The sequence below is a fragment of the Ranitomeya variabilis genome, chromosome 1 (assembly GCF_051348905.1).
Source record: "Ranitomeya variabilis isolate aRanVar5 chromosome 1, aRanVar5.hap1, whole genome shotgun sequence".
NCBI classification, from domain to species: Eukaryota; Metazoa; Chordata; class Amphibia; order Anura; family Dendrobatidae; genus Ranitomeya; species Ranitomeya variabilis.
Window position 1 is genome coordinate 878,001,608 of NC_135232.1, and position 19,035 is coordinate 878,020,642.

The 19,035-nt window shown below is 45.3% G+C and overlaps 1 protein-coding gene and 1 long non-coding RNA gene across 3 annotated transcripts in view; one reads left to right on the top strand and one right to left on the bottom strand.

Moving 5' to 3' along the window:
- PPP3CA (protein phosphatase 3 catalytic subunit alpha) overlaps nt 1-5,156 on the bottom strand; it is a 362,283-nt gene extending 357,127 nt beyond the window's left edge. Inside the window, exon 1 of one of the 2 annotated variants that reach the window (XM_077277903.1) lies at nt 4,525-5,156. In XM_077277903.1, coding sequence (XP_077134018.1) covers nt 4,525-4,582 — 58 coding nt within the window. In that variant the 5' untranslated portion in view covers nt 4,583-5,156. The remainder of the gene's footprint in view (nt 1-4,524) is intronic. The other variant, XM_077277913.1, reaches the window with a different exon arrangement.
- A 107-nt stretch (nt 5,157-5,263) lies between these two features.
- Nucleotides 5,264-15,732, top strand: LOC143775335 (uncharacterized). Its single transcript, XR_013215629.1, has 3 exons — nt 5,264-5,337; nt 14,102-14,727; nt 15,163-15,732. It is a non-coding gene; the product is annotated as an uncharacterized LOC143775335 (long non-coding RNA).
- The last annotated feature ends 3,303 nt before the right edge of the window (nt 15,733-19,035 follow it).

Sequence of the window (19,035 nt, forward strand, 5' to 3'; positions counted from 1 at the left end):
ACTGTATATATATATACGTAATATATATATTACGGTATATCTTCTAAAGGCAACCCAATAAATCAGATCCACTGGCTGGAGATCAACTGCGGTAAGTGACGTAATCCACATTCATTGAGTATAGATGCAGAAGATGAGGCCATATTCTTACATTTGCTCGGTGAAGGATCCATGCCAGGGACAACTAATGCAAAAGAAAGTCAGTGGTGAGGAACAAAAACATTACAAGGGATGTCACAACAATGTGGATAATTAAGTTACAATACACAAAATAAGAATAACGTCACCTCCATGGACTGGCCAACAGAGAGCTGCAGCTGAACTGTGGTGGGATTTAGACCATTTTCACCTTTGCGGTTGTGTCCGCAGCGTTTCTGACGCATACATCCGCATGCGTCTTGATTTCCTATCTTTTACATTGTGGACGCAGGTTCATGCGTTTGCATGCGTTTGCTTAAGCATTCGTCTTTTCGCGGTGTGCGGCGGGGCGAGGCTAACGCACCATGTTGCAATTTTTGAGGCATCAAATTGCCATCAAATATGCGTAGGCATGCGGATGAGTGCGTTAAAAAAACGCATTACTGTCTTTGCTTACGCATGCGTTCGATGCGCTTGGGTACTTCGGACTGTGCATGTCCAGGAACTGATTTAGACACTCCCTCCTGGAAGTATCAAACGAATGAGCATAAAAAGCGCAAATGCATGTAAACATAGCGTTTTTTGCCGTCATGCGTAAGCTGATAATAAAAAATGCTGCATTAGAATGCGTTGGCATGCATTTTTGCATGCGTTTGCAGTTGCGGACAAGACGCTGCGGACTCAACCGCAAATGTGAAACTACCCTTACCTAGTGATCTGCTTTAAAGTGAATCTGTCAGCAGGATTTCACCCCCAAAACTATTACGTGAGCATGGAACTCTTTCAAAGACCAGTCCAGCAATACCTTTACACAGACAATGTCACGAGAGCACCGAGAGACCCAGTGCCAACATGGCAGGAGTATAGGCTTTTCTTATTTCACTTGGGGGGAGGGGGGGGGGGACTGGAACATTTAAGAAGGAGTGCAAGTATTGGACAACCCCTTTAGAGAATATCGCAATAAACGCTGACCTTAAAAAGGAATCTATCAGCAGGATTTCAATCTGAAGAACTACACTAAATTTCTAATTAGAAGTATTTGCTAATATTATTATTATGCCTACTACATATTTGGATAGGATTTTGGAGATAGGAACACCCCTTTAAGGCAAAAACAGCAGTAAGTCAAGCATAAGGAAGAGGCCATTAGCAGGGAAAAGAGCTGAAGAGTCAAAGGCTATGGATCTACAATAGCACTTCACCCTCATTTGCATATAAAGTCAGAAGCTCATTTCTCAGTAATGTAGCAACAGACTAGCCATGTAAAGGTATTGCTGGTCTTGTCTTTGATAGAGCTACATCCTTATGCAAATAATATGGGGGGGGTGAAATCCTGCTGATAGATTCCCTTTAAAGGTCATTGCTTGATGCGATATTCTCTAAAAGGGTTGTCCGCTACCTTGGCAGCCTATTCTTAAACGTCCCAGTGCCCCAAGTAAAATAAAAGCTTATACTCGTCTATTGCATTGACACTGGGTCTCCCGACGGGGCACACATATGAAATTATTATGCTATGTGAGCACTGGGGTTAATGTTATGCAAGCCTGGCGCTGACAGCGCGGGAACAGCATCGGTGTGGGAGGTGAATGAAGCTTCAATTATTCTACTCAGTGGACTTTAAAGCAGGGCTGTGGAGTCGGAATCGGTGAGCACTTTGGTGGTGGAGTCGTTGTCAGAGTCGGTATAAAATGGACCAATTCCGACTCCTAAAATATATAATAAATTGATACAGTAGTTCAACGCAGTATGTGATGTAAATGTTTTTACTGTAATTTGAGAAAGTTATGAAATTTCCTATAAATGTCTGTTCTGTTCCTGATCTAAGGATCTAGGCTTTTCGTTGAGATGAATCTGTTCTGCACTTTATGTATATGCTCACTACTATTCCACAGGGCTGTGGAGTTGGAGCCGGAAGTCAGGGAAATTGAGGTTTGGCTTACTGACTCCACAGCCCTGCTTTAAAGGGGTTGTCCACTACTTGGACAAGCCCTTTAAACTAAAGCAGTTGAGAAATAACGGCTTCTTAAAGGGGGTTCTCCACTTTGAATAAGCCTTATTCGAATATGGCGTTCTTAGTCAATAAGGAGACAGCGTTCAGATTAATGTTCTGTGTAATGCAGAACAACCGAGGTCCTCCAGAGCAGTAGATGCTCATTGCAACCATTATCGTGCTCACCAAAGGATGAGGCTCAAGAACAAGTTAATAAGGTTTTCTAAATTGTACAATCCCTTAAAGGAACCATAAAAACGATAATATATTTCCATTAGTTGGTGTAATTGACATACGTTAATCATTTTAGCTTAAAAACTGATACAAATCTGCCCGGTGAACAGGAGGCCCGAATGTTGACGGCTGCGAGATCAGAGGTGTAAGTAGTTAGGCTTGTGAAGACTGAATGCTACATTTGTGTCCAGTTGGGTATCCTACTGTGAGCTGCACAGTGAATTTTTCTTACCTTCTGGATAGACTATTGTTGTTAGGCAGTGTATCCTTAGCAACCAGGGACACCACCGTCACCACCATTGGAGAGCTGGAGTGGCGAGCACTGCTGATGTCTCATCATTACCAGACTTGGCTCCATTTTCTTTTTTAATGACAACCCCTTTAAGCCCTAACAAAGCATAGAATATATATTTTTATCCACTGGCTGATGGGTACACCATTACCTACCACAAAGCTACTAACTGTGAGCTGGAATCAATAGAAGGAACATAAAACCCCTTGCAGATGGCTTCATAGACTGCTGACCAACATAGACAGAACAAGGCAGGCATCAATTAGGGAAAATCGGAATTCTCCTCTGCTGTGTGACATGTGGCAACTCTCCCCATTCTCTCCCTCCATTTATGATAAACCTGTATCACGTATGTGCATCATTCCTCCTTCATCCAAATATCAGACACGTCCTTACATAATCGCTCATCCTTCTCAACTGAAGCCAAAAAATGCCTATGATGTGGTTACAATGCATAGGTAGTCGGTCAGAGAACGCAGACTCAACCACCGGTAGAGGATGCACCGTAGACTCTGAGCATTGGCCCTAAAGTTAGAGATACCATATAGAAGGCAAACACCAGTGGCCAGGTAGTCAGTATTCTTTACTGGCAACTAACCTTTTGGGCTGCTTGCTAATCTGCACTAATATATAGGCACCTCATGCTCCAGTTCTTCACTACGTAGGAGCACTGAACATAAATCCGTGGTTATGTATGGATGCATCAGCAGCTTTCAACCTAAAGTAAATCCATAAATCAATTCTTGTGCACAGGTTATACTGTAGATCCACCACCATCACCCGATCGACAAGGATCTTCAAAGATATTAGGCATCCAAAGTGCTGATTCTTGTATATGTTAAGGAATCTATATTACCGCACAGGCGTAATCTTAATGGTAAAACGTATTGCTTCCAAGCTCTGCTCCTTTACTAGCTAGACATCCTCATAAGGTAAGGAAGGTGTTAAAAACTAAAGACCATGGCTAATCCTTGGTTGGTCCATGTCAGCAGCAAGCTACAACCTCACCAAACCTTATACCGCAGTATGGGGCGCACTCTCACACCGCAGCATCAGGTTGCACTTGCTCGGATCCATTGTGATGGTTTATAAATACAGAAACTTTGCCCTTTAATCTGTTTATTACCTGCAGTCCCAGACTATTCTACAGCAGGGAGCCTTGTCCTCCTCTATACTAAGAAATCGCTAAATGTTGGAATTTGGGTTGAGCCTGGGATGTTCTCCCCTATGATAAAAGGGTTAATTTCCTAACCTGCACCTGGAATGTGGCACTGCTCCTACTTGCAGCCCTCCTAGTACTAGACTCTGGAATTTCACCATCCCAGTATTACTGGGCTGGATTTTCCAACTCTGTAGAATGATATAGAAGGCTGCGGTGTCAATGATGGGAGTTGTAACCTCGATATCTGAGATTGCGCTGAAGGCCGCAACCCCGGATAGAAGGGGTTAATGAGAGCCCTGAAGAGAATGAGGTCAGAGTGCATAGAGAAAGCTGTCCCCGGGGAGACCCCAATGTGAGGACATACTGCCTGCAGGCAGGGATCACCCCCAGCTGCGGAATGTCACCGGTGTGGGCAGCCACCTGCAGATTACACCTCTATACCCACAGTTACAGATGGCAAGGCCACACATGGGGGCACAGCAGCAGAATCCAGCAGCCATCCCCCTGCCACCCACACACCAGTCCTGCAGCATGGCAGAGATGGAGGCAGCGCAGAATTAGCACCCATTCCTGCAGAGGAAGAATGGAGGACCCTCCCCTCCCAACATGACACCACCCCACCCAGTGCCAGGCGATGCAGGCTGGAGAAGAGGTGGTGCAGCAGCCACTGGAGGTGCCGCAGCTGAGCGGGTGACATATGCTGCTTACCTTTCACCGCCCGGTCCAGTGTGGATAACTTGGGGTCGATGCTCCTGTGCTCAGTCATGTCCAGCTGCAGTGTGGAGGTTGTCAGTGGCTCAATGTCTGTATATCCCGGAGTCTTTTCCTTCTGCGGTTGTCAGATATGATTCACCAGCATGAAGAAGAGAATGTGTCTGTCAGCAGCGGCGGCGGCAGCAGCAGCCCTCCCCCCCACACATAACAATCCACCCAGATTGCTGCAGTGAGCACTGAAATGCAACAGCCTGTCTCCGGCCAGAGACACTGCTCCACTGTATTCCCTGACACTCACTCTCACACACAGCCAAGGCACTAGCACCACAGCAGCAGCGCGCAGCCTAGCCTCAGCCCCGCTCGGGTTACCGCCGCGCTCCCGCCCCCCGCTGCCGTCTGGCCGCTGCTATTGGCTGGGCCGAGCCGTCACTCAAGGCTAGGAACCCTTCCAGGTATTTCCCTTCCCTGCAGCTCACTGGTGTTACTATGGCTCTCTGTGCTGTCACTTTGGCTGCAGACGAGGAAGTGGAGGCGGAGTGGGAGGAGGAACCCTCAGCGCTGACAGCGGCTTGGCAGGGAGAAGCCCCGCTAGTGATTCCTGTGCAGCGCACGGTCGATGCTGGAGAGGCTCACAGAGCGCTGCAGTGATTGGACGATGTGTGGAGACGCCTGATTGGTCGGTGTGGGGTCTCGTCTGATTGGCCACCTCAACTTCCTGTTAGTATATATGGTGGCACTGGCAATTAAAGATTGCCTTGGTGTGAGCGGAGTGGGTCGTGGACACACGTGGCAGAGGCTGATACAGAGGTAGCGCCTCCGTGTGCGGACAAGTGCAGTGTTACCTGGAGTGGAGCGGGGTCACTGAGGACACCAGACTACTGATGGCGGGGCATGCGCAGCTGTGTACTGGGGGGATGCTCAGAGGACTGCTTGTCTGCTGGGGGACATGCTGGGATTCTCCAGCACTACTGTGTGCTCCTCTGTTATAGTCGTCCTGGAACTGAAGGGATCGACTCCTTGTCAGATGTGTGTGTTCTACTGCTCAGGGCGTCTGGGGTGGGCGTGGGCTGTGGCAGGGCGTCTGGGGTGGGCGTGGGCTGTGGCGGGGCGTCTGGGGTGGGCGCGGGCTGTGGTGGGGCGTCTGGGGTGGGCGCGGGCTGTGGCGGGGCGTCTGGGGAGAACGCGGGGCATCTGGGGAGAACGCGGGGCGTCTGGGGAGAACGCGGGGCGTCTGGGGACGTGGGCTGTGGCAGGGTGTCTGAGGAGAACGTGGGCTGTGGCTGGTGTTTATGGTGGGCTGTGGCAGGGCGTCTGGGGGTGGGTGCGGGCTGTGGCAGGGCGTGTGGGGTGGGCTGTGGCAGGGTTTTTGGGGTGGACTGGCAAGGCATGTGGGCTGTGGCAGGGCATCTGGGGGTGGGCTGTGTCTGGAGTGGGCATTGGCAGGGTGTCTGGAGTGGGCTCTGACAGGATGAACACAGGTGGGGGACGAGCAGTAGCACCCAGGTGTTATGTACAGTGGCTTGTGATAATTGACTCCTCCCCCACCTCTTTGCAGTTTTTTGTGTTATGCTGTCTCATACCCTGGAATTTTTTTTTATCTTTTTTTTTGAGGGTGGGGAGCAATGAATATTCGTTCTCTTTTAAAAGCGGGCACAAGTGACTGCCCAGCCACTGCAGGAACCGGCGGCTGCAGCTAACAGTGTGCCTGCTATTAGAATGAATGTTCACTGCTCTCTACCCCAGTGACTATAAGGCTATGTGCACACGTTGTGGATTGTATGTGTTTTTGCTGCGAAAACACATACACAACACAGCCCATTGAATTCAATGGGATTGCGCAATGCTGGGATCGAATCGCGGAAAAATACGCAGCATGCTCATTCTTTGTGTGGAATTGCAGGGATTCCGCACACATAGGAATGCATTGATCCGCTTATTTCCCGCATGGGGCTATGCCCACCATGCGCAAAGTAAGCGGATCATGTGCGGATGGTACCCAGGGTGGAGAATAGGAGACTCTTCTCCAGGCTCTAAAAAAGAATTAAAATAAAAAGTTGTATACTCACCTTCTGGTGGCCCCTGGACCAGCCCAGACCTTGGTGATGCTCCCGTTCCCAGTGATGCCTTGCGACAATGACCTGTGATGACGTAGCGGTCTCGCGTGATGCTGCGTCATCTGGGGTCATTGTCGCGAGGCATCGCTGGGAACGGGAGTTGCCGGGAGCATCGCGAGAATCGGGAAGACTGCGGTGGCCACTATATATATATATATATATATATATATATATATATATATATATAATTACACTTGCAAAACGCTAGTGTTTAGCGGGAATGCGCATGCCAATTCCGCATGCATTTTACCCACGGCAGGGAGTTGTGGAATTGCCGCGGAAATTTCTGCGGCAATTCAGCAACGTGTGCACATAGCCTAAGAGTGAAGAGCAGTGAATATTTCCCTTTAGTAGCGGGCACACTGATCTGCCAGCCGCAGGAAGCCGGTGGCTTCTGCTACTGTGCCCTCTATTAAAGTGTAATGAATATTCACACCAATAGTCCCTTTCGGTGCAGGTGATCTGTGCAGATGCGGTGAGTCTTTGCGCAGTTCTATGCGGACACTGCCCATAGAAGGGTGGACAGGGTTCACGTAACCATGCGTGGGATTAAATCGCCAAACAGGTCAGTGTGGCGCTGATGGACGGAGGGCACCATTTATAATGTCAGGAGGCAGTGATTTCTTCAAAGCACCGCACGCCCTGGAGTCTGGAAGAAATCATTAGCATAGCACATTGTAAATTTCTCAAGATCTACACCGCAGCTATGAGGCATACAGGTAAGACAGATAAGTGGTTTAGGCTATGTTCACACGTTGCGGATCTGCAGTGTTTTTTTCTGTGCGGAATTGCACCAAATCTGCAAAGGGTAGTTCAAGGGAAATCCACAATTAATGTGCACATGCTGCGGAAATTTCTGCACTGATTCACAGCGTTTTATTTTCTGCAGCATATCAATTCTTTTTGCAGATCTACACTGTGTTCCAAATTATTATGCAAATTGGATTTAAGTGTGATAAAGATTAAATTGTTTTGTTTTTCAAATAAACTCGTGGATGGTATTGCGTCTCAGGGCTCAATGGATCACTGAAATCAATCTTAAACACATGGGATAATTAGTTTTCCAGGTGATTCTAATTAAAGGAAAACTACTTAAAAATGATGTTCCACATTATTAAGCAGGTCACAGTTTTCAAGTAACATGGGAAAGAAAAAGGATCTCTCTGCTGCTGAAAAGCATCAAATAGTGCAATGCCTTGGTGAAGGGATAAAAACATTAGAAATTTTCCGAAAACGTAAGCGTGATCATCGTACTGTTAAGAGATTTGTGGCTGTATCTGAGCACAGATGTTTGTGCTGATAAAGTCATAATGAGGAAGATTCTGCCAGGCGAGTTCATCGGATTGAGAGAGCGCCTGCTAAAAAGCCATTACAAAGCAGCAAACAGATATTTGAAGCTGCTGGTGCCTCTGGAGTCCCTCGAACCTCAAGGTGTAGGCTCCTTCAAAGGCTTGCTGTGGTGCATAAACCTACTATTCGGCCACTCTTAAACAGTGTTCACAAGCAGAAATGGTTGCATTGGGCCCACACATACATGAAGACTAATTTCCAAACAGTCTTGTTTACTGATAAGTGTTGAGCAACCCTGGATGGTCCAAATGGATGGAGTAGTGGATGGTTGGTGTATGGCCACCATGTCCCAACAAGGCTGCAACAACAGCAAGGAGGTGGAGGAGTCATGTTTTGGGCCGGAATCATGGAGAAACAGCTGGTAGGGCCCTTTAAGGTTCCTGAATGTGTGAAAATGACCTCTGCAAACTATATAGAATTTCTGACTAACAACTTTCCTCCATGGTATAAAAAGCAGAAATGTGCCTTCAGGAGCAAAATCATCTTCATGCATGACAAATCACCATCTCATGCTGCAAAGAAAACCTCTGAGTCATTGGCTGCTATGGGCATAAAAGGAGATAAATGCATGGTGTGGCCACCATCTTCCCCTGACCTCAACCCTATAGAGAACCTTTGGAGTATCCTCAAGCAAAAGATCTGAGGGTGGGAGGCAGTTCACATCAAAACAGCAGCTCTGGGAGGCTATTCTGACTTCTTGCAAAGAAATACAAGCAGAAACTCAATGGATGCAGAAATTGTGAAGGTGATATCAAAGAAGGGTTCCTATGGTAACATGTAACTTGGCCTGTTAGGATGTTTTGGAGTTAAATAGCTTCAGTGAATGTGACCTCCTAACGCTGCAAATTCCACAAATGAGCATTTTCTGTTCTTTAAAACATATCAAATGTCTAGAAATTCTACTGTGCCTAATAATTTGGAACAGTGCATTTTGAGTTTTTATTCATTTTTGAGATTATACTGTTATCATTGGGAGGTTTATTCAATAAAATTCGATGTATACTCTAACGGGTGATTACTTTTATTAGACTGACTGTCATTTGCACCAACCATTTAGGAAAATCAGAGAAAAATGTCATTTGCATAATAATTTGGAACATAGTGTACAGTGGTTCTGCACCCATTGACTGACTTGCATTGAGTCAAGTCAGTCAAATTAGCAGATGTAAAAAGGCTCTAGGATTTGTGTGCCAAAAAACGCTGCGGAAAGGAAGGAGGAAGAGTGCTCATTTGTGTAGCCAGGTATCGTCTGATGGGACTACTACTCCCATTCGGCTATGTCTGCTTTCACATATAACAGTGACTGCATGAGCTGTCCCGATGCCCGCGTCTCCTGCAACAAAAATTAAAATACTAAACCAACATACTTCCCTTTCCGCTGTAGTCCATTTAATAACGAGTGTCCCATGATGAGCTCGCGTTTAGAACAGTCACATTGGGAGATGTGACTGCTCTATTCGGCCTCCGGTGATACACTGACAGGAGGTGATCCCTTCTGTAGTGTATCACTGCACCATCGTGAGAGTTCACCGGAGTTTGTGCTGTCACTTGCGGCACCGCTGCGTGAGAAAATTCTCATGCAGCAGTGCCGTAAGTGAAAACACAAACTCCGGTGAACTCAGTGATACACTGACAGGATGTAACCACTCCCGCAGTGTATCACTGGAGGCCCGGGTAGAGCAGTCACATCTCCTGATGTGACTGTTCTACACGTGAGATCGTCGTGGGACACTTGGTAAATGGACTACGTCGGACAGGGAGTATTTATGTTGGTTTATTTTTGTTGCAGGAGATCGAGGGTGTCGGGGATTAGGCGATGCAGTAAGTATGGTAAATTAAGATTAATAAAGGTCTGTAATTATTTCAATTAAAGGACTTTATTCTGGCTGTGTCTTTCATTTACCATGTAACTATAGGATTAGTAATGGATAGGTGTCTTATTGACACTTCCCAGGCTTTTAATATCAGCCTGCAGCTATCTTCTTAGCCTTAGCTGGTGCGATTTTATAGGGGGACCCCACATCAATTTTTTTTTCTGGGGTCCCCCTGTAAACTAGCCAGTAAACGCTAAGCAAACATCTGTGAGCTGATATTAATAGCCTGAGTACTTTTATGGCTATTGATTCCTTCCCAGAATATTAACATCAGCTTGCGGCTTTCCCTCTTCTGGTTAAGCAAATCAAGTGGGAGCTCATGCATTATTATTATTTTTTTTTTTGTAAACTTGCATTTCATGCAGATTTCGCGTGTGTGTATCTCTTTTATCTAACTCCTTATGTATAATTTTATTAATGAGGGTATCTGGCTGACACATTTTACCAAACTCGAGGTTTAGTAACGAACATATGTTTTGTGTGTGTAACATTACATTTGAACATGGTATGTAATGATATTATGGTCTTCAATGGAGAATGTAAAAGAAGAGGTTGGACAATGTAATGATATCACATTATTTTTTATTTTTTGCTAAATATATTTAGCTTGCAAATCCACAGAGAAAACCGCATAAAAACTGCAGAATTTTACAACAGCAAATCCGCAACGTGCAAACATAGCTTTAACCATTTTTGTTACCTGTATGCCCATGGTAATAGATCAAAATCTACCAGGGGGTGGGAGTATTTAAGAATTATTACAGATTTTTAGTCTCACTCCTAGAAAATGAGCTGAAGGGAGGAATTAGTAGGCTTGAGCTTTTAGAATGGTGCTGCAGGACAAGGTGGGGTCATCAATCTTCCATTTTGTTAGCAGAACTTGTGATTGCTCATAATCCAGGGCGATGTGGATGAATTTGTAATGGGTGGCTATTTGGCCAGACAAGAAATTAGATTTAATGAACCATTATACAGGCTTGGCTTCCACTCCTGCTCAGGCCAGTCTCACACGTCCAGATAATTCCGGTACCGGAGTTATCCGTGTCCGTGAGCTCACGTGGCACACGTGCGGCAGCCGTGTGCCGACTGAGTACCACACGGACCGTGCACGAGACAGCGCTACAGTAAGCGCTGTCTCCAGCGTGGTGCTGAAACCGCCATTCATTCCTTCTCCCCAGCAGCGTTCGCTGGAGAGAAGGAATGAAGAATCAATGTGTTTTTTTTTGTTTGTTTTTTTTTTTTGGTTAAAATAAACTTCCCGGCAACCTCCCACCCCCTGTGTGCCCGCCTGCTGGAAATAAAATACCCAGCTCCGTAGATGCTTCCTCTCAGCGCCGCAGCTTGTCCTGTATGAGCGGTCACGTGGTGCTGCTCATTACAGTGATGAATATGCGGCGCCACCCCTATGGGAGGTGGAGCCGCATATTCATCACTGTAATGAGCTGCACCACGTGACCACTCATACAGGACAAGCTGTGGCGCTGAGAGGAAGCATCTACGGAGCTGGGTATTTTATTTCCAGCGGGCGGGCACACAGGGGGTGGGAGGGGGGAGGTTGCCGGGAAGTTTATTTTAACCACAAAAAAAATTTAAAAAAATTGATTTTTTTTTTTTTTTTGATTTTTTTTTTTTTGATTTTTTTTTTTTTTTTTTCATTCCTTCTCTCCAGCGAACGCTGCTGGAGAGTAGAAATGAATGGCGGCTTCAGCACCACAAGCTGGGGGGACAGCGCTTACTGTAGCGCTGTCTCCTGCACGGCACACGGACAGCATCCGTGTGCGGTACGTGTTTTACACGGACCCATTGACTTTAATGGGTCCGTGTGACCCGTGCGCTCCCACGAACACTGACATGTCTTTGTGTTTTTCAAACAGACACACGGTCCGTGAAAACACGCTGACATGTGGAGAGACACATTGATTTTAATGTGTCTACGTGAGTCAGTGTCTCCGGTACGTGAGAAAACTGTCACCACACATACCGGAGCCACTGACGTGTGAAACAGGCCTCAGGAAGATGTGCTAGTATTTTTGTTACCGTACTCTTAGCTTGTAGGTATTAGAAAGAAGGGAATATGGCTGTGGCATATTTAGACTGAATCTCCTCTATTGAGTACATACGGCGTTCCTCAAAGTGGGTCAGGTGCTTAATAGATATTATGCCTTGAGTGTGCCACCGATAAGAGAGGGTGAGAATGTCCATGTTGAAAATGAGGGTTACCAACGAGTGGGAGAAGAGATGCTCTGGGATAGAGCTGAAACTGTCAGCTTATTTTCTGCCATGCCTTCCATATAGACACCAGGAATGAGTTTGCTCTTACCACAGCCTGCAATTCAGTATAAAGAAAATGTAAAAGGGCAGGAAGAGCCATCCTCAATGTGAGACAGCATTCCAGGCCGTATTGGGCTTAGCAGGATGTCCCTCAGCCTATCCACCATTACCCGAATAGGGATGCTAGGTTATAGTGGCTAATATCAGGGATGTTTATTCCCCCCCCCACCCCCCCACACACACACACCCACACACACACACCCATTTCCCTTCAGTTGCTTGAATAATTTAAAGGCTATACGGGGCTTTTTGTCACTCCTAGATAGCAGTATAAATAGTTCATTCATTTCTCCTCTTTAGGGCTCATACTCACTTGTGCGAAATACGGACAAGTCCAATCCGATAAAAAAAAAAAAAAATCAGACCAATGTTGTTCAATTTTTTTATTTTTTTTTTCTCAGCTGAAATCAGACTCAGAAAAAATGGCAGCTGATTTTTTTTTTTTTTTTTTTTTCCCACACTGAAGAGTTCATGCCTGCAGGGGGCGCAGCTTTGGTGACGTCACAGCTAATCACTGAAGCTTCTCTCCCAGCATTTCATTCATTCCCCAGTAGTTTACAGCCGGGAACGGTCGCATTAGCAGCGCTTACGGTTGTAAACTGTACAATCCCTTAGATGTGGATTACTGCATGGGACTGACTGTATGCTGGACAGGTATGGGTATATTTTTGGTTTGTTTTCAATTTTTACAGGAGATTGAAGGCTTCGCTTAGATTACCAGTACAATAAAATGGTCAGTGTTTAGTGTTTTATTTCATTAAAAGACTTTATTCTGCATATGTGTGTTTATTTAATCCTTTTACAAACTATAGGATTAGTAATGGATAGGTGTCTAATTGACACACCTCCATTACTAAGCCAGCTTAATGTTACCTTACAATACAAAGGTGACATTAACCCCTTATTACCCCATATGCCACCACTACAGGGCAGTGAGAAGAGAGGTTAAGTGCCGGAATTGGCACATCTTACAGATGTGCCTTTTCTGTGGGGGCTGGGGACAGATTTTTTTAGCCAGGGAAGGGGGGCAATAACCATGGTCCCTTTTTAGGCTATTAATATCTGCCCTCACTCACTGGCTTTCCTACTCTGGCGGAGAAAATTGCACGGGAGCCCACATAATTTTTTTTTTCAATGGAAAAAAACTAAATACTTACAGATCCCAAATTTTACACACACATACTACTAACAGTATTAGTCACTGACATATATAAATCTAACTGTTCTGCAATGGTTTACTGTATGTAAACCATGTCTCCTATCCTGTCAACTTCTGCGATGATTATGCAGAAGCCGACAAATTAATTATCAGCTATTCTGCAATCTATGAAATACAAAGATTATATATATATATATATATATATATATATATATATAAAATCTCCGGTATCGGCCGGTAAGAAAATGTTTACCGCGTTTGCGATTATAATGGCGCTGTCACATATTGACAGGTCCATCTAAGGGGTTAAAAGGCATGGGTGGATAGCGATTCCGCTGGTGCCTGGCAGGCACACATGTCAGCTGTAAAAATCAGATGATATATGTGCCGATCTGCTGCTGGCAGCAGGCCGCGGGCAGTAACATGACCGCTAGGAGGTAATTTTACAGCTCGCAGTCGTTAAGTGGTTAATTGATCGGTTCGAGTATTAGTAATAGTGTGTTAGTGTTACTTTCATCTGTACTGTTACAATGGTTTATCGTACTGTTTCTATTTGGAATGATTAAGTTGATATTTATAAATGCAGCAATGCTACTTAAATTCAGTCAGTAGACAATCATATGCATCATCCCCACTACTGGCTTCTCATTGCTATTGAATGATGGAGGAAGTATTATACCTGTATTAAAGGTATTTTGAATATTCACTATGTAATCACATCTACTATATTTTGTTTCATGTAGATGACTAGGACTACTACTGGTACTGGAACGTCACAAGTAAGCAAAGGCAAAGCTCGTGGTATATGGCTAATTGGGGGGACAGCAAGTTCGATAACAGGATGCAAACTGCCTTCAGACAAGTATTATCCAGATTCTTTCAACTGCACACTGTTGAACATCAAACTATTCAAGGCAGCGCTACGGCAACAGCAAGAGAAGTGATCCAATTTTGGGCGAAAGCATGAATTCCTACACGTCAGGAATACAACATAGTTGTGAAACTTAAAGACCTACATGGTAAATGGCAAGGATTAAAGAAAAATTGTGGAAGAAAAACCGACTCACAAAAACACAAAGAAGAAGACTTTACAGATATTTTAGACGATCTGTTTGACATAGCTCATGCTGATGCCATGAGCATGATAAACATTGAGGAGGATAGAATGTTTCTGGAGGCGCAAAGGGAGAAAGGAAGAAGAGGAAGTATTGGTCCTGTCGATACAAAGCTGGCTAAAAAAGAGGAACAGCGCAGACAGCGAAATTTGCTGCAAGAGTTGAGAAAACTGAAAGAAAAGCACAGAAAGCAGGACCTATTGGTCACTGACCTTGAGCTGCATGAGCAGCATAGTGACAGCAGTGAGAGTAAGGCTACTTTCACACTAGCGTTAACTGCAATACGTCGCAAATGCGTCGTTTTTGCGAAACGCCGCATCCAGCAAAAGTTTTTGCTGGATACGTTGTTTCGTCATAGAGTAACATTAGCGACGCATTTGCGACGCATTTCCAAACGGTGAATGCGTTTGGCGGCGTTTGGGCGTATGGTAGCGGTCCGTCGGGAGAAAAAAACGTTACATGTAACGTTTTTTGCTCCCGACGGTCCGCTTTTTCCGACCGCGCATGCGCAGTCGGAACTCCGCCCCCACCTCCCCGCACTTCCCCGCACATCACAATGGGGCAGCGGATGCGTGGGAAATATGCATCCGCTGCCCCCGTTGTGCGGCGGAGACCACACTAGCGTCGGGAACGTCGGCCCGACGCGCAGCGACGGGTTGTTCCCGACGCTAGTGTGAAAGTAGCCTAAGACTACTAGTTCTTCATCAGAAGTCGAGGAACCAATTTCACAAACACCACAGGCCAAAAAGCAGCGTACTATTAATTTCTTTACACCAGAGCTGAGTGAGCGCGGCCTTAGACCAAACCAAAGTTAGTGACAGAAATGCCACTTACATTTTAGCTGCGGCTGCCAAATCACTAGGACATGATCCGAATGAACAAACTTTAAGCAAGGAATCTACAAGGCAGTCAGGCAGAAGAAACAGAGAAAACATAGCAGCTGAAATCATAAGCAGTTTTTCTCTAGATATACCATTAACAGTTCGCTGGGACGGCAAGCTGTTGCCCTCGTTGACAAGAAGTGGCAACGTTGAACGCCTTGCAGTGATTGTGTCGGGAGATGCAATAATGAAACTCCTAGCAGTGCCGTCTCTGTCAAGAAAAATATAAAAGCAAGGAATACAAAACAGGCAAAAATAACGTAACCATATAAACATGACCCAATGAAAATGAGAATATAGTTAGCAGAAACCTGTTGATTGAATGGTATGGAACACACCCATGCTAAACGAGCAAAAACCACTTAAAAATGGTGCACAAAATCCAAATAATGATGAAAGTAGATTTTATTAAATATATCAACATAAATAACAAGGAAATGGACAATAGTGGGTAAAATTACCTACAACCTACATGGAGAACAGACAAGCTCCCTCATATACGACACTGTCACAGTAAACGTAAGATGTAAAGCAACGGTATATCCATATCCCCTCTGTTATATTGCCGGTATGTTTCCTATTAGGGTTATGTTTATTTAACATTGGGTGCATGTATACTTATAGATGCACTGTTGTATCTGCGTGTTTAAGCTCGTACTAACAGCATGATACGGTAATTTATATTAAACATGCAGGGTGGATATACCGTTGCTTTACATCTTGCGTTTACTGTGACAGTGTCGTATATGGGGGAACTTGTCTGTGCTCCATGTAGGTTGTAGGTCATTTTACCCACTATTGTCCATTTCCTTGTTATTTATGTTGATATATTTAATAAAATCTACTTTAATCGTTATTTGGATTTTGTGCACCATTTTTAAGTGGTTTTGTCTCTGTCAAGAAGTACGGGTGAAGCAGAGGCAGTATACAACACTCTGAGAGACTGGAATTTAACAGATCGTGTTCGCTGCATGTCGTTCGATACAGCCTCAAGTAACAGGAAACAAATCGGGCATGCGTACTACTCGAGCAGAAGATAGATAAGTGTCTGTCTTTGGCTTGCAGACATCATATGCACAAACTTATTGTCGCCAAGATTTTTCGACATACTATTTGAAGTCAGCAGTGGTCCACAAATAAAACTCTTTCAGAGATTTTCAGTGGCATGGCAAAACATAAATCCAGCAGTCTTTGAAAGTGTAATCAACGACACAGAGCTTGCTGAAAAACTTAGATCTTGTCAAGGATGAAATTCTGGAATTTCTGATAAATCAGATGCAAACCTTTCTGCCCAGAGATGATTACAAAGAGCTACTGCAGTTAGCAATTTTCTTCTTGGGCGATACATCCAGTCATGTTACAATTCGTGCACCAGGTGCTTACCATCGTGCAAGATGGATGTCTAAGCTTTTCTATTGCCTCAAGATATATCGCTTTCGTTCCCACTTTCATCTTGCAGCGAAAGAACTATCCGGACTGCAACAGTTTAACCAGTTGTCACGGTTTATTTGAAGGCATGGTTTACGTGTCCTTGTGCTGCGTCTGCCACAAGACAAGATCTTGAACTGCTGCAGAAATTGGTTGATTATCGGAACAAAAATGAAGCCGTAGCTAATGCAGCCCTGAAGAGTTTCATGCATCATCTCTGGTATTTAAGTGAAGATCTAGTAGGCTTGGCATTCTTTGATGATGGTGTCTCTGAGGAATGCAAAGTTCAGATGGTTGCTGCGCTGTCAAGGAATGGAGATGACCATCCTGATAAGTGCATACATCTGGATGAATGTGACATTTCTGCAAAGCAGTTGTATGATTTTGTCACGGCCAACACCAGAGAAACATTTGTTGCACTTGAACTCTTGAACTGTCACAGGAGTTTCTTAGGCTTTACCCATCTGTGTGGAAATCGTGATGATTATGATGCGGCCCAAACCAGAGTTTTGGCACCGAAGGTGGTAAACGACGCCGCAGAGCGGGGCATTTCAATTATTCAGACATTCAACCCCATACTTACAAACCAAGAGGAACAGAAACAATTTTTATTGCAGGTAGTGGAAAAACACAGATGTGAGTTTCTAGATCCGAACAAGTCAACACTGGTATGCAGTCCAGCTGCTGCAAGTTACGCGAAAAACTGAACTGACTGCTACTAAGTACTGATACATGTACAATGTACATAATTGTGTAATGCATATTTTACTGTAATGGAATGCTTACTGCCATTCTATGGGTTTTTTTTTAAATTTATAAATAGTATAACCAGTTAAACATAACAAACTGAGTGGTTATTGTGCGTGCAATATTGTGGAAAATGAGAAACATGGAAAAATTCACATGCTTTGAGTAAGTGGTAAATCTAAATTGAATGCCAACATATTTTACATGATGAATCCTTATGCCAAAAGGAACAAATTTGAGGGGTAAGAATTACCAATTTGCAAAGTTCATTTTTCCTTGGCACCCTAATGCTGTGGCAAGAAGGTTTGCTGTGTCTGTCAGCGTAGTGGCCAGAGGCTGAAGGCGCTACCAGGAGACGTGGAGGGGGCTGTAGGAGGGCAACAACCCAGCAGCAGGACTGCTACCTCAGCCTTTGTGCAAGGAGAAACAAGAAGAGCACTGCCAGAGCCCTGCAAAATTACCTCCAGCAGGCCACAAATGTGCATGTCTGCACAAATGGTTAGAAACAGACTCCATGAGCATGGTCTGAGTGCCTGACATCCACAGATGGGGGTTCTGCTCACAGCCCAACACCGTGCAGGACGGTTGGCATTTTCCACAGAACACCAGGATTGGCAAAGTCACCACTGGTGCCATGTGCTCTTCACAGATGAAAGCACCTTCACACTGAGCATATGTGACAGAGTCAAGACACCGTGGAGAGCGATCTGCTGCCTGCAACATCCTTCAGCATGACCGGTTTGGCTGTGGGTCAGTAATGGTGTGGGGTTGCATTTGTTTGGAGGGCCGCACAACCCTCCATGTGCTCTCCAGAGGTAGCCTGACTGCCATTAGGTACCGAGATGAGATCCGCAGACCCCTTGTGAGACCATATGCTGGTGCGGTTGACCCTGGGTCATTCCTAATGCAGGGCAATGCCAGACCTCATGTGGCTGGAGTGTGTCAGCAGTTCCTCCAAGATGAAGGCATTAAAGCTATGGACTGGCACACCCATTCGCCAGACCTGAATCTGATTTGAACACATCTGGGACATCATGTCTCGCACCATCCACCAATATCACGTTGCACCACAGACGACAAGGAGTTGGATGCTTTAGTCCAGGTCTGGGAGGAGATCCCTCAGGAGACCATCCGCCGCCTCATCAGGAGCATGCCCAGGCATTGTAGAAAGATACAGGCACGTGGAGGCCACACACACTACTCAGCATCATTTCTGTTATGAACTGGTGGCCTAGGAGCAGCATGGACGAGCTCTGGAGTAGGTGGCCTCTATACTGACCGCAGACCCTGAACTTAACACATCAACTAGAAGTAGCCGTGGGATGTTCCTGTCACTCCCTAGACACCTCTGTAAAGGCACAGATGATTGGCCTCGGGGAGACCAAAACATCCAACACCGCGGAGACACCACGTGTTTCTCAACACAGTGATCCAGAACACTGCCCCCATCCCTTATGGGAAATATGCAAATGTATGTAGGATAGCTGCGGAGACACCATCACGTGT